This window comes from Dermacentor variabilis, chromosome 11 (genome assembly GCF_050947875.1).
Source record: "Dermacentor variabilis isolate Ectoservices chromosome 11, ASM5094787v1, whole genome shotgun sequence".
NCBI classification, from domain to species: domain Eukaryota; kingdom Metazoa; phylum Arthropoda; class Arachnida; order Ixodida; family Ixodidae; genus Dermacentor; species Dermacentor variabilis.
In genome coordinates this window covers 8,361,075-8,377,065 of record NC_134578.1, presented here as the reverse complement: position 1 = coordinate 8,377,065, position 15,991 = coordinate 8,361,075, and the positions used below count along the sequence as shown (strand labels likewise).

Here is a 15,991-nt window from a genome sequence, read left to right as displayed (position 1 = left end):
CGGGTATTCTTTATATAAACTGTGGGCGACAACGGGCGTCTGAATACAGACTGGAGTCAGTTTATAGACGTCAATAAAGGAATCGGAACTAGAAAATATTTGCACACCGAAGGAAGTCTAGTAGTTAGCAATAAAATTGATAGCTCCTCTGCGTGAGAACAAGTATAATGTAAATAAATAAGAGTGAGAACACATTATTCTCGCAAGTATAAAATTCTTGAGGGAAACGTGGCCACTTAAGGGTACTGTCGTTTATCGTTTATGTTTGCAGTTGATCGGGAGTTCTGCTTTAGCGATGCATGTTTGGCAGCATGAATATTACATTCGTAGTATTTCGGGTTGCGTACTCGTATTACCTGAACATGGCGAAGCATTTATTTACAAAGTATACTTTACCGTACCACATGGCAGTTCATCCGTATATTTACACTCACCATGACGGCTCATAGGCAACAGCTTTGCGCTGCTAGCTGTATGGCCAATGATCACAAATCGCAGAGCGGGGTCTGTCGTTATATTAAAGCAAAGTTTCTTTCAATACCTCATAAATTATTCTGCAGTCATACAATTTTTCCTGCTCGGCTGAAGAAAAAAAAATTGATATCTTGCCTGAGTTTGGGCTCGACCAAGAGTCCGCACTCTGACTATACTTCAATGTTTTCAATCAATTCCTGTCCACATTGTTTACGAAGTTGCACGCCTGATTCCTTTTTTTGTGGCTCTAAGCAATCACACCAGACATGTTGCAAATGTGCGGCAAGAGATTGAGCACCGGCTGGATATTTTGCATGTTACAGAAGTGCACAGGTTCAAGCGATTTGAATGTTGAAATGTATTACCTGCATTAAATATTTATGTAAGGTTCAAAAGTTAATGAGTAGAGGCATATGTGGTATAACGCATTTTCTATTTACTGTATCCGATTTCATTTACTGATGCATTGTTTTGTTATCAGGGTGAACATTTATGGGCACCCTTTACTCGGTACTACTCCGTTTCTTTATATTCTAATGGACGTAGTTACAAAATAAAGCGTTTTTTTCTTGCATTGAGTATTTGATGCTCGAGGGGAGCATAGTGCCGCGCATCGCCTCGAGCAGTCGAGGCACTGTTGGAGAAACGCACCGTCGCTTGGCTGAATGCGAAGAAACGCCGAAAGTGTTTCGTGACAAGAATTCTTGGCCCGCAAGCCACCATGAAGTGTTAAAGCATGGTCTGCGACATCGAGTGGCACGTGATATTGCCAACTCGCAGCGTCCGATCTCAGATGACATGGCCATTGAAGCCCGGAGACAACTTAGAGGAGAGGTGGCACTTACATCTACATTCGTTGGCATATTTTTCATCACCCTTGTTTCAAAAGTAATGCTAGTAGATCATCACCGTCATTAACATCATCGCCATGTTAGAGCACCGAGTGGAGGAACCTTATGGATAGTATTCAGCGTTTTCGGTTTAGATCTGATAAGGTACCCCGAATTTTTATTTGGGAGTACGATTGCAATTACTAAGGTTCCACGATAGCAAATTTAACGCAGAGCTAAGACGTCAGTCGGAGCACAGCTGCGACCACGTGCATTCACTCAGATGCGTAGAGCCTAGCGAGGTCAGGGTCGCACTTTAGTCCTGAGCTCCGAAGCAATCATTACATGTTTTAATTACGCTGATGGGGAAGGCTGGTTATAGTGTCCAGGGGAAGCCTGGCTCTAGGCTGCGCAGCCTTGAGGCTGCGAGTACAGCGATTAATGAACAGAACAAGGTAACTGATCGTATATAACGCGGTTTCGCATCTGCATCAACACCTTTTAAAGCGAAGCTTTCTTTGGCTCTTCGCCCCATTTGCATACTGGCTGCTGCTGTCTTGTCGAGTAAAGAACTTGTGCCGCTGGGTGCACGTCCGAACAGAGAACTTGGGTGTCTGGGCATAGGGGTGCAACTTAGCATGTGGCACTCGTTATGATAGCATTTTTGACCAATCCCCGAGGATGGTTACGCGCCACTGGGTAGGTGCCTGAACTGACAGGCAGAAGTGGAAGGAAGTGAAGAATACGACAACAAAAGCAGCCCCGTTTGAGGAACTAAGAGAGATAAAATGAGACCAAAACCTGCGCTAGCAAGGACCGCTGATCTATAGGGCTGTGAAGTCTGTGAAGAAGTAGGCAACAGAATATTTAAATAGGCTACACAAGAGGGAAGACATTTGCAACAAGAACAGCTTGGTGAAAAAAGGAATAGGTGAACAAAATGGGAGCAAGGCATGCATTATGCAGCCACGTTTAACTGCAAAAAGTGAAACCGGGGAAGTGAAGACATTTCAGCAAACATGAAAGGAAGCTTCGGTTATCCCAGATTCCCTAATATTAGCGGAATCCGTAAATGTCTTTTTGTATTATTTGTCGGTGCACTGTTCCCGGGCTTCATGTTACTAATGAAGTATGATATGAAAAGCATTCAATTAACTTCAGTATAGTCACGTCGGGTTATGGCGCTCTGGCCTTGCTGTAGACTGCATCATTCCCGAAAATATTGTTTAAATGTATTGGATAGGACTGACCATATTGAAGTGCAGGATGATCAGGTATACAGTAGACTTCAGCGACAACAAAATTAACGAACAAGATATCCCCCTAAAAAAAGAAGTATTTATTTTCTATAATTTACCAGAGTACCCACAGAGCCTTCATAGGTATTACAGAGGGGGAGGGGCAATTACATAAACAAGATACATAATACAGGCAAAATAGGTTAAAACAGCACAACATGTTCGTGTGTACTCGATTACTTCATGAAGCGACTGTATAAGCATATAATTTCAAGCTACTTTCACAATATCACTCGGTAACTGATTCCAATCTCGAGTTGCATTGAGGAAAAAGGACTTACTAAACACGTTAGTTCTACATAAAGTTTCTTCCACTTTGAGTCCGTGATCAACTCTCATAGACACGCCATTGGGGTACATATATATAGTTCATGTTATCGATACCTGTTCTTGAATGAGAAATGTCGTGGAAGAGTGGTAATCTATGAATTAAGCGTCGCTTTTGCAGCATGTCCCACGCAATTTTCTTTTTGGTCTTTGTTACACTAGACTTTCTTGTGTAATTTTCAAATAGAATGTGCACAGCCTTACTCTCTACTCTTTCCAGTTTGTCTGCGTTCGTTCGTGTCCAAGGATGTCAAACGGTGATAGCATATTGAAGTATTGATTGTACACCGGAAATATAGAGTGATCTTTTGCTTTGATTGGCAATTGTATTGTGTTTGTTTTCATAAAACATAGAAACCGAGATGATGTGGCAGTAATATGATCAATGTGACGTGTCCAAGATAAATCAGGGGTGAAAAACATTCCCAAATATATAAATTCTGACATAATGAACAGTTGCGTACCATTAATATCGTAATTAGACTGAAAGTATTTTATTTTGTTTTTAGAGAAACACATGTGCACTGTTTTTTATGTTAAGGTTTTTATGCCATGTTGAACACCACTGTGTAATCCTGTGAATGTCACCTTGCAATGTGGCACAATTGTTTAAATATTAATAACACTGTACAATACGCTGTTACCGGTGAACATGCGCACAGCAGAGTTAGTATTATCAACGATGTCATTCACATAAATAAAAAAGAGCAGTGGGCGAAGCACCAATCCTTCTGGTACTCCTAACGTCACGCCAACCTCACCCGATTTCTCTCCGTTTATAAGAACCCTCAGACGTCTAACCTGCAAATAATTTTCTATCCCTTTAATTACTGTATTGTCAAGACCACACCATGGCAACTTCTCTATTAAGAAGTCATGCTGCACAAATATCAAACACTTTCTTGAAATCATGAAGTCTGAATCGTTCTGATTTTATCCAATGTACTTGTCAAAGTGCGTTAAAGATTATCCGTAAAAAATGGCGGTGAGAATTCAAAGATATGCTCACCGCAAAACCAATTTTCGGGTGGAAATAAAAATAGAAAAGCTACGCTGACAGCTATGGGCTCACTCCCCTAGTCGTTCTGATAGTAGCAGGTGTTCGTCATTGGAATCCCAGACTGCTTTCCCAGAATTTTATTAACTTGAAAATGAGTACTCCTGAACAACAGATTGCCAGTTCATGATTCGGCATGTCAGACAATACAGCGACGTTGCATTAAAGAATACTGCGTCATGACAATATTGTGCCTGACCTGTTGAATGTTTAATAAAACGATCGACTTACAGTACGCTGTGATGTTCAGTCACCTTCTATGCTGTTAATAGGCGCCTGAGTGAGTGTCGTAACGACAAAATATTTGGTTTTCGCGTGATCACCCGTGTCATGATGTCAGGACCCATATACATCACATGGGAAGCGAAAATCAAGACTGACTTGCAGAAGAGCTGCCATGGTAACTTACTTGGGGCTCTCTGATACGCGCCAGTTCATTCTTTAGGGTTTCAAAATTTAAGTCCTCCACTTAAAGCAATAAAGAAGCATTCGGAAATGTCATAACAGTACTTCTTGAAAAACTTAGGAAGCAATTAGTTTCAGTTCTTACGCTACAGTAGCTCTTATGCTGGCCATGCTGCACGATGAGAGCCGGTACTTGTTTGTGCCGCCATCTTCATAGCTCATGAGAAATCCAGCTTTCCATGGGCACTGATTGGACACCATCGGGTCATGTCGGGCTCCGAGCCTGTGTGACAAAATTTGTGAAATTTTGGTTGCACGCCCCAAGTAGGTTGTGGGAACGTAGGCGTTGTTGATCACTTACAAGTGGGCAACCTCATGAGCCATTGCGAAGACGCCCTGGTAGGATAGAGCAACGTCCTCGCCCATAGCCACTCTACGATTAGTACAGACCCCAGCGACGTTTGCGAGTCCTGAAAAGGACGTGACCGACGCAGTTTGTTTTACTTTCTCATGCGTGTTTTCCGAACGCAAATGAGAATGCTGCAAATAGAATCCGAGTTTCTCCGACTCCAGACTCCGCCTTGTGAGTGAGTAAATTTCTGCTCATTGTTTAATTGGGCATCACTCCATCTGTCGGCAGTACGTACGTTTCGAAGAGAGCACATGGTTAGTCTCTAATAGTGTAGTATACGCGCAACTTCGCCTATTTTGTCTGTGTGTTGCTAACCACGAGCAGAAATAGTTGGTAGAATTTGTCAGAGGCGGGTCAATTATCGCTCATTCATGGCTAAAAATTCGGAGTGCAAAGCAATGGAGGCTATAGAAAAATTTAAACAAAACTAAAAAGTGCTATATGTACTCCAAACTAGAAGAAATATTTTCAAGCCAACCACCTATGTGCGCAGATGAAAAATGAAAAGGCTAAAAAAGTATTTTGAAATAGTAACTATTGCGAAAATACACATGCTTTGATGAAGTCAGAGTATGACCTAATCAGCTGTAAGCGAGTAAAGAATATTATTCAAAATATTAGTTCATAGGAATATAAACATTTGATGTGGCCAATATTTTGACGAGAAGACTGACGATGACAAGTGCTCTTGTGGAAACGTTGGCCCATGTTTCAGACATCTCTTGTTCGATTACTGTCGATCAATATAAAATATAAAAGAAACTTCAGCAACGTTAAAAAAAGGAAACTGTTATTTCAATGTGTAATCTAGCCAAGTACGGTTAATTTTGTTGATCTTGCCATGAAACTTCGGCTCATGGAATGAGTGCCCATTTCAAAACTCATAGTGTACTTTCTCTGTTTTTTGTGAGTTCCCTCGAGTTCCAATTTTCAACCCATTCCAATTTTCTCAGTATATTAGATTGCGACTCAGAGCGCAGACGCTAACAACCCTTACCTGCTATGCCCTTCTCGAGAGATCCTGTCTTAATGGAGGACATGTCTCGACTGCGAAAAATGAGAGAAATGACCCAGAAGCGTGACGAAAGTAGCGTTGCACGAATTGCTTATAGGTTATGCCGAAAGATTATAGATTATAGACGAAAGTCACCAGTACGGTGTGTAGGTGTCTTTCTTCGGTGAATATGCCTTTGCGCACACTTTCGTAGGCTCCACTAAACTAACTCAAGCTGACACTCATTTGAACTCGTCAAGGATGACTCAGATCTATGGGTAGCTCTAAATCAGTGTCCTTCTGTTTGAGTTTGCAGACCCGTGATATGCGCGGCCTATTTAGAGTAAAAAGCAAGCAAAAAAAAAACTGTCTGCCATCATTACTCACTTGGTTATATTTGGTTTATCCATCACGGGCACACCTAGTTGGACTCACATTCGACTAAGATCCACACTCATTCGACAATCGTCAAGGCTTACTCAGGCCTACGAGTTGCTTTGAGTGTGTGTGAGCCTGAGTGAGATTGTAGTCTTAAGATCATGCGTTGCCTTGTTATTGTAAATAAAAATACGGGAAAAAATGTTTGCTGTTGTTACTTACTTGGTTATAAGGTATATTAGGTCTGGGTTTCCTGGAATGTTGCCTTCCTTGTAATATTGTTCCAATTTATCGAGCGTTTCATACGCCTCTAAGGTGCCTACAATGAGACTGGCGAATACGTCCGCCTGCCATTGATAAGGCTTCTTTTAGATATTGTCTGTGCACATCAGAACAAACGCTCTCTTGCAGACGCTACGCAAAAAAAAAAAGGAAACTATAACTTAAGCCTCTGCAATGTAAGAGTAATGTGCGCCCGGGCTCGTCTTGCTGGAATATTTCTTTCCCAAATTTATGGATATATTAAGCAAATTAAACATGCAGTAGTAAAAAATTACCGACGATTACGTTACTTCCTAATGCGAAATTTGAGCGCAGCAAATAAGCTGTTTCACCTTTTGGATAGATTGAGGCAAAGAAATCGAGCAACACATGTATGCGCTATCACAGAATTTTTTTTTTATTTTTCACACGTATTCCTTTAACAAAGACTCCACTAACAGTTCTTGACAGTCATGAAGGAAGCTTTGTGGTCGGAGAAATAGACTGATATATGTTCGACTTGGTACACCAATGCTTGATTCTCAAAGACGAGATCTATACAAGTGCCTCGCGAGGTTGTCACAGCCGTGGGGGAAGCAGAGGCTAAGCGCCGCCGCCGAGAAGACCCTGCCGTTCGCGCCGCCGAAGCGGAGGCTCATTGCCGCCGTCGAGAGCAACTAGCAGTAAGCGAGGCTGAAGCAGAAGCTCATCGCCGCCGCCGAGAAGACCCTGCAGTTCGCGCCGCCGAAGCGGAGGCTCATCGCCGCCGTCGAGAGCAACCAGCAGTAAGCGGAAGCGGAGGGGGGCGGCGTGTACACCCAGCGGCAAACGATGGGGGCAGAAGCGCGCGCAGCAAGCGGACAACACGATAAAGGGAGGAGGGAAGAGATAGCAGCGACTGACTGATGCCTTTGACTGATACTCTTTCTGCATGGCGGCGACGGTGTTCTATGCAGTCACGTTATCTTGACTCTCTAGCGGCGTCAGCGGCATCCAGCGGTATCAGTCGATCGCTGCTAGCGCTGGGGGGATGAAAGGGGGCGGAGCTGGTTACGAGGCCGACGCCGACGACGACGCCGACGACGACGCGAAACCCAGGAACGGACGCCAAAGAGCTGCGCTCTAAAAAGCCAAAGTTGATTCATAGTAAGGTTTTTTACAGCGCAACAGAAGACAAGGAGAGGAGGAGGAGGAGGAGGAGGAGGAGGAGGAGGAGGAGATAAACTTTATTGAAAGGGGGAAGGATAAAGAGGGACGTGGCTGAGGGTTAGGGCTCAAGTAAGGCCCTGGGCCTGCTTGGCCTTTTCCGCCCAGTCCACCAGTTCAAGTTGTCGGTCGACGTCCCCGGAACTGAGCCAGGCTGTCCAGTCTGTCTCGCTGCTGACGGGGGGATGAGAGAACGGGAGCGAGGTGCATTCCCACATTATGTGTGTGAGTGTTCCTGTTTCTGAACAGAGCCTACATTTGTCGCTTTCCCTGCGCCCTGTGATTTTGTTAATGTATTTTGGGCGTGGGTGTGTATTTGTCTGAAGTCGCCGAAACGCGACCGCTTGCGTTTTGTCGAGTTGCTTGGCCGGTGGTGGGAGCGCGCGACGCCTCAAGCGATACCGATGGGCTATTTCATAATAAGTCTCGCAGGGTTCCTCGTGTCTCTCCTCCTCATTCACGCCGTCCGCATCCGCGGACGAGGCTCGGCGCGCGAGATCTCGAGCCAAACTGTGAGCTGACGCGTTGCCAGGCACAGCCGCGTGAGCGGGGGTCCACACGAAGGTTTTCAAGCCGCTTAGGGGGCGTCGTGTGAGGACGAAATTGCCGATGGCCTGCTTGCTGTCGCTGATGACGGTATTCGCTTCCGCATGCATGGCCATGGCAATCGCGGTTTCCTCCGCTTCCACCACTCGGCCAGCCGTGATTGTTGTATGTTCTATCAGTCCTCCGTTGTGAGGAAAAAAGAAGGAATGAAACAACGACACAGCGCTGTGGGACTGAGTTTCATTCCTTCTTTTGTCCTTGTCTTGTGTTGCGCTGTAACAAACCTTACTATGAATCCCAACTTCACGTTTTGACAAAGTTTATTCATTGTGCTTTTTTTGTTTAAAAGAAGGAACGATAACGCGACCAAGAATTATCACTGCGTAAACAACGTCATGCAAATTTTACTGTTTTATATGACTTACCTTACTCATTGTTACTCCAACAAGCTTGAATTTAATGGCAGGCATCGTCATCTCTAGATATCTAAGGCCAACCTGCAAGTAGTGCGTTCGGAAGCTGTTAATGCAACAGGGGAAAAAAGCGACCAAAAGATAAGCTGCTCCAGGTTGCTGATATGATTTATAGTAAGCGCTTACTGAGCGTGTGTGCGGTATCTTCCCATATCTCAAACCTACGAGAACAGTGCACTCGAAGCAAATGCCCAGCACTGAACGTACGACGAAAAACAACGTGAGAACAGTGCACGCCTGACAATAGTAGTCGTTTTGCTGCGTGTAGCCAACGCGATGCAAAGCAATCCGGAGCCATTACTCCACGCCACAGAAATGACGAGCAGTACAGCACGTAACTCAGTTGCTCGTTTCTTATTTTGTGGTTCATGGCCGCTGAGTGTTAAGCGTAACATCAACTTAACAGCAGAAGCATGCGTGCAGACGTAAAGCAGCTGCCCCCATGGCGGTGCCCAAAGTGAAAGCAGTAATGAGATGCTATAATGAGGCATGCTGTACAAAAATGTATCTGAACCCGATGCGTCAACTGAGTGACTGTGGCGTTGTGCGGTTGAGCAAGAGGTTGTGGGTTCGATTCTCAGCCACGGCGGCCGTATCACGGTGGTGGCGGAACCCAAGAGCGCTTGGGTACCGTGCTTCCAGTGCCTCGAAATTAGCCCCAGGAGGTTAAAAATAACGCAGAACCATCCAAGTAAAACAGTTTTCCTCATAAGCTACTGTGCAGTTTTGGCTAGGTAAATATATTATTATGATTTGTATTAGTTCTGTCAACCAGATGGCAGGTATTAATAGAAATTACAGGATAAAAATTGATACGAAGAGTAAAAAAAAAGAACCGAATACGTCAAAAGAAGGAATAAGGATGTGGGGAGGTAGGATTTAAATTGTATTTGTCATTTACATTAATACCCTTAAGTCGTTTAACTCAAATAAGCAGAAATGTTATAAGAACACAGAAAAGCTGAAACTCCAGAAAGAGAGAAACCAAATCTCACCGCGTTTAGCATGATTCCCAAATAAGTGATCAAGTCCATTTTAGATTGAAAATGTTCGCTGTGCGCTTCGTCAGATATTATGTGAACTTCAACCACAAATGTTGACACTGGTCGCCTGGTGGTCGTTGTAGATGTCGTAGTCTGGAAGACTGAAATGAGCCAGAATTAAATGTTTGTGACTGTGACTTTCTTATGCTCATTGAGTGCTTTGTTGTGAACCTTGTCCGCTCAGGTCCCAAGCAATGTACGCACAACAGACGTCACTTTGTGTTCTCAAATATGGATCCTCGAGACATATCCAACGTTAGGTTGTTCCATGAATTCGCACACACTATGACAGGGTCGCAAGGGAGCAGTGACTTCCGTCTTTATTCAATAAGTTGCCAGAACGTGCGTTTTAACTCGATGCCCGTATAGGGAACTATGCAATGCTTTGTATGACTTGGAAAAGTGTTAAGCTATTAGGTAAATCTATGTCAAATAATTAATCCCTTTATGGTATACTTTATGGTTAAAGAGAAATTAATGATAATATAATAACTATGATAATGATAACTGTTCATCTTTATCCTACAGTAGTTATCTTTTCCTGCCTTAGATGTCTAGTTTTTGGAAACCGTATAGCTCTAATGACAGACGGGATTACCTCTGCAGCCATGCTTTACGTAACAACGTAGGGTTGAACACTTTCACAGGCTGGGAGTACAAACTGCTCGGAAAATTAAAACTTTTACGTAGGACCCTCACACTGTGTAACGTTGCGGCTTAGGGTGGCGTTAGGGCAGGTAATCCACTAAACCCATCGGCGGCTACGCCAGGTTGTAGAAATGAAGGAAAAATGGTTTATCGGCTTAGTTAAATGCCTTCAGTTATGGAAGCCCACTCCATGTGGGAGCAAGTGAAACGTACGAGTTCACATCAGAACCCTCTGTCCACTGCACCTCATCTAGTCATTCTACATTGTTTTGTAGTTTGGTGATTTGTATTGATTGGATTTGTTAATTATAGTATTGTATTGGTACATTATATAACTCCCTGTATAAGTGTATCTATTGACAGAAATGTTTTTTTGCCATTCCCCTCTGTAATGCTTCGGCCCTGAGGGTACAATAAATAAATAAATAAATAAATAAATAAATAAATAAATAAATAAATAAATAAATAAGTAAATAAACATTTCCACAACATCGATGTCGGTGCATGCCATTAACACTGCTGCAAGATCGAAGATCCCTCTAATCTGTCATTATCAATCTTTTGTTTTGTACAAAGTTTTATTTGGGCAACATAAAGAGAAGGTTCGCCCGCAAGGTAAGGCAATCCTCCTGACTAAGGCCTTTACCTCGCTGGAGCAGCAGAAGTAGCAGTCAACTGATAACAAAAAACAACTAATAAGAAACAAAACTTCAGAACTATTTACAGCAAAATTTTAAGCACAATGAAAAGTATCAACCGTTTGCCGAATAGCAAGTAACTAAATAAATACAGCACAGGAAAAATAAGAACATTCTGTTATTAACAAAAGTTATACATTCAGAATGGAACATTAATAACATTACTATTGACATTAAACAAAGAAACTTTATTAACATTCGTTAAACACACTGTGATCAGAAAATATTATGTTTTGTATTGCATGTTTAAATTTGTGAATTGTTCTAGAATTTATACCTTCGTCAACAATGTTAGGGTACATATTACATAAAGAAATGGTTTCATATTCGATCGTTTGCGTGCCATATTTTGTCCTTGGTTTCTTTATTACTATTGATGTGTGACGTAGGTTGTATCCTGTGTCTCTACTCAGGTAAAGAGTTGAAAATAGTTCCATGTTGCTGGAGATCTCCTTAAATAGCCGTATGCAGATCTTTTTTTTGTAAGAGTCTCTAATATTAGGAATGTTGTAGCGCATCATTAGTATCGAGGATCCTATGTATTGTTTCGAGAAGTTCAGCAACTGAACAGCTCGCCGTTGCAAAACTGCTAATTTTTCTATATCTGTTTTATTACCGTTTCCCCATACTAAGAGGCAGTAGCTAAGATGCGAGTGCACAAACGAAAAGTATAATCGTATGTGAAGCCTGATAGGCACAAAGCATCGGATCCGTTGTAGCAAGCCAACAGATCGTGCAATCTTAGTGCGTACCTTATTTATGTGCTCTGTCCAGCTTAGGTTTTTGTGAAATGTAACACCCAGAAACGAACGGCTTGAGACATGTTCAAGTTGCGATCCAGAATAAAAAAAGCTTTACATCGTAATCTGTTTGCTTATTCTTGGAATAAAAAACTGTAAATTTCGTTTTTTGGATTTAAGTCAAGTTTATTTAGATAGAGCCACTCGCTAAGTTCTTGTAACCAATGGGTTGCGGTAACTTCTAGTTCGTGAAGGTCTGCTCCGGAAAAAAAAACATTAGTGTCATCAGCGTACAGTATAATTTCCACTATCAATGGAATGTTAGTTAGGTCATTTATGTAAATAATAAATAATAACGGCCCTAAAATGGAGCCTTGTGGTAACCCATATTTAATCATGCTCTTTTCAGAACTGTACCCTTTCAAGGAAGTGTACTGAAATCTAGATTCAAGGTAGCTATGCATAAGTTCTAATGCTATGCCTCTAATGCCGCATACTTGGAGTTTCTCTAGTAATATATTATGTTTTATGCTGTCAAAAGCCTTGCGAAAGTCTAGGAATATACCAATGGTAAAGTTTTTTTCTTCGATGTTATTTTTAATTGTATCTCGGACTCTTAATAATGTCATTTCGGTCGATATGTGCTTCTGAAAACCATATTGCTTATCCGAGATAACGCCTTTATCCAGAAAAAAACTATTTAGACGCTTACATATAACACGTTCAGCCACTTTCTCCTTTTACCCCTTGTCCAGAGACGCAGGCTAGAGCAGACTAGCTCGGGCCGACTTTTATGCCTTTCATACCATATCTCTCACTCTCTTCGATTGTAGCCAGTGTAGCGGAGAGTCGACTCGCGAGCATGCTCAATACTTTTTGTTTCCGCAAAGAATAGATTACTAGAATGATCACGTGTGAGCATGCGCTGCATTGAAGCATTCCCAATACAGTCCGTGCACATTACCTTTCTAACCCTGTAATATTTACAGAATTCTTAACGATGAGCGTGAAATTTGTATTGTTTTGGTGCGAAGTGCACGACACAACTGCGTATATATGGAACTACCAGAGAGAATGGAAAACATGCAGCAAAACATTCCTGTTACGACCAGCCCATAAGCCATCTGCTAGAATTCCAGAACACTTAGATGACTGGTATTAAGCAATAAACAACCGCTATTTCGATACAATACGAACAAAAAAACCACGCCATTTGGCATACAATAAAGCATTTTTTTTTCAAATATGACGGTGCTATTTGTTGTACAGCTGGATCCACTTCTTGAACCCCACGATTTGAAGCATCCGTCGTAAGATTTTCGCTCCTAATCGGGACGATTATTTCACGTGAGTGCTCTGAGTAAGTCGCCAGAACGTTAACTGCTTGAATGATTGGCTGTTTTCTACCAGCGCGACAGGCAGATGCCTTGGTTACGCTGTTTCTGGACATCGTAATCAATAAAGTGTCACAGCTATCAGCACTCAGAGCTACTTTAGCTTGCTGGCCGATTTGTATGCCCTCTTCATATAAGCGCGCGCACCATATTTGTCAATGGCGAATATTACCAAAGATAACTCTAGAAACATCTGTATTTAGGCTGTAAAATGGGCTCTCTTAGGAAAGTTATAAGAACTGTAACAATTCTATTTAAGCTGTAACATGTGCTCTCTCCATAAGGAAAGCACTACAGGCGGGAAACTAACCGTGATGTATTCCAGGATAAACCACTTGAGGGCTCCGATATGCCGATTGCGTCCGTGCTGAAAAAAAACGGGGTGAAGTTTATAAACATGAATGAACGGATACACAGCTGCGTCAGTCAGTATATATTTTAAATTATAACTGTAGGGTAATAAAAGACGTACCCCCGACACAAGGAAACAGAAAACTTTCCGAACAGCTAATGTTCATATGTTAATTTTGTTCCCTTTGATCTTTGCCAAAATGTTTCCATTGTTCTCTAACAAAATCTATAAGCACTTTTTTCTTATTCTATCCCACTTTTGACTAATCATTCAAAATGAATGCACCCGCAACCATCCGTAGAAGGAAATTAAGCCAAGCCTTATTCGCATGTGTTTCTTTTCCTTATACTGCATCCGCTTCCGCAATCAATAGTATTTAGGCAGAAAAAGCTTAATCGAAAATATAATCCATCAGTGTTTGCAGGATGTAAGCCACTGCTTAATCAGTTTTTGCCTGACGGCGGCAGGAAGCTATCCTTAAAACACGTCCTCCTTCCGCCACCCCACTGCAATCTTAGACGAAATAAAGAAAAAAATGCAGATCGAATGCGCAAAACGGAATTTATGTGAAGCGAAGCTTTAGTAAAGAAGGTATTGAAATGCTGTACGACTAATGGTAATATGTGCAATTTTGTTTACTTTCATACTATGCAAGGTGTAAATGTCATCCAATGTTTTGTTGTTGTGTGAATGAAGTTGTATTCGCTTCAATATTTATGTTGTTGCGTGAATGAAGTTATAGTCGCTTCGTTCTCATACAGTTTTTATCTTCATTCATTGCGTCGCTCACAAATTATGCCTAAATGCAAATGCCAATTCAGGCAAATGCACAGTGCGAGATCTATAGGTAATGAAGTGACAAGGACGAAGGTGGTGTATAATGCCTGTCGAGGGAAGAATGGTGATGATATTTAGTTTTATTCGGCCATTCGCTCGGTGTGACTGGGTGTGTTACCATTCTTGGCCAATCCTCCACAATGTGCATTGCCCACTGGGACCCAAGCGATCCCCATTCCATAAGTGTTGATTGATACGTCTCGTGCTTTTCTGTGCATACACCTATGACAACACTTAGGGATTGTGAACCGCTCATGTCACGGTGGGCCATGCACATCCTGGAGGATTGGCCAAGAATGAGAACACAGCCAGTCACACATAGCCAATGGCTGATTAAAATTAAATGTAAACGAAACAACCAAATAAATATTCACGTCTGCTATATGTAGGAGACAAAAGCACTAATTATGCACCAACTCGCAATGCAAACCACTCTACCTGCCAAAGACAACCACAGGAGCTTTAGCAGACTCCGTCCATAGTCAGGAATATTCGAAGACGAAGACGGTTCTACGCTTGATTCTTAATTGTAATCTCTTTTATGATTCACCTTTCGGTTAGTCTGACTGCTCGCTTGCATACTAGTCTAGTTATTGCAAAATCTCCTTTTGTTTATATGTTTCTATTATTTATTTATTTATTTATTTCTATTTGTAAAATTCCTTAAAAGGCGCCTACGTGGGGCATTTAGTAAGACGGACATAGAATGAAGTAAGCACAGACAATCTCGTGACAATATAAAGGTATAGAAAAAAAAACACCAGCCAAGTGCAAACTCTAAAAATTAGAGAAATATATTAGCTACATACAGCTGTGTATGTACTTTACTTAGAATTTCTTGTTTTCAAATAAGGGTATCCTTTAGCTACCTTATGCCGCCCGATTCCTGGCTTATTGCCATTAGAGGGTTCGAGCGATGACAGAGGTTCATCATCATCATGATCCCCATTTTAATCAAGGTTAGGGTGCGAGCCAGTGTTTTGAAACGTAAACAAGAACAAGCTGTTCTTGTGATGCATGTCCTCGCGTCTTATTTGTGGGGCACACCGATACTATAATTCACCATTGTACTAGCACGTCAGCGTGCTTTCCAGATACCTCGAAGCCGACACTATATGTTCAGGATTTTGTAGGAATACATTTGTTTGTTACGCTGACAGAGGTGCGCATATGTGCTCGTCATATAGAGCCCGTTAGCTGGTTTTTTCATCGAGCGCACATATAAGCTTTCTGTACATATATATATATATATATATATATATATATATATATATATATATATATATATATATACACGGAAGGAGAGGCAAAAAGAGAAACTAAATACTCGCTTTGAAAGAAAACACTTGCTGTGTTTGGTTGCGAAGGTGGCAGAACCAGGAAAAACTATTTCAAATTTCTCGTGGTTGGGGTTGAACGCGGAAACCTTGAAAAACAGCCTGTCTTTTTAAAAAATACTTAGTGTAAAAGAAGATCTGTTTCTCACACTAAATAGGATGAGGTATGGGACAGTACTAAACATATCTTTCGTCGAGAAGCTCAGAAGGTGAGTAAATTTTTACATTGATCTATGGAAATGAAGTTCCTAAATTACATTCACAATTACTATATCAAGGAA

General features: G+C 41.8%; 1 protein-coding gene and 1 long non-coding RNA gene across 3 annotated transcripts in view; one reads left to right on the top strand and one right to left on the bottom strand.

Annotated features, from left to right (window-relative positions):
* Positions 1 to 15,991, top strand: part of LOC142564315 (uncharacterized) — an 89,499-nt gene that overhangs the window by 35,697 nt on the left and 37,811 nt on the right. The gene's annotated exons all lie outside the window — the stretch shown is intronic.
* Positions 1 to 15,991, bottom strand: part of LOC142564313 (venom metalloproteinase antarease-like TtrivMP_A) — a 57,678-nt gene that overhangs the window by 33,524 nt on the left and 8,163 nt on the right. For both annotated transcript variants that reach the window (XM_075675264.1, XM_075675265.1), the window contains exons 5-11: positions 13,495 to 13,551; positions 9,657 to 9,805; positions 8,614 to 8,685; positions 6,398 to 6,522; positions 5,801 to 5,850; positions 4,753 to 4,861; positions 4,537 to 4,674 (exon numbers count right to left, since the gene is read on the bottom strand). In XM_075675264.1, coding sequence (XP_075531379.1) covers positions 4,537 to 4,674; positions 4,753 to 4,861; positions 5,801 to 5,850; positions 6,398 to 6,522; positions 8,614 to 8,685; positions 9,657 to 9,805; positions 13,495 to 13,551 — 700 coding nt within the window. The remainder of the gene's footprint in view (positions 1 to 4,536; positions 4,675 to 4,752; positions 4,862 to 5,800; positions 5,851 to 6,397; positions 6,523 to 8,613; positions 8,686 to 9,656; positions 9,806 to 13,494; positions 13,552 to 15,991) is intronic.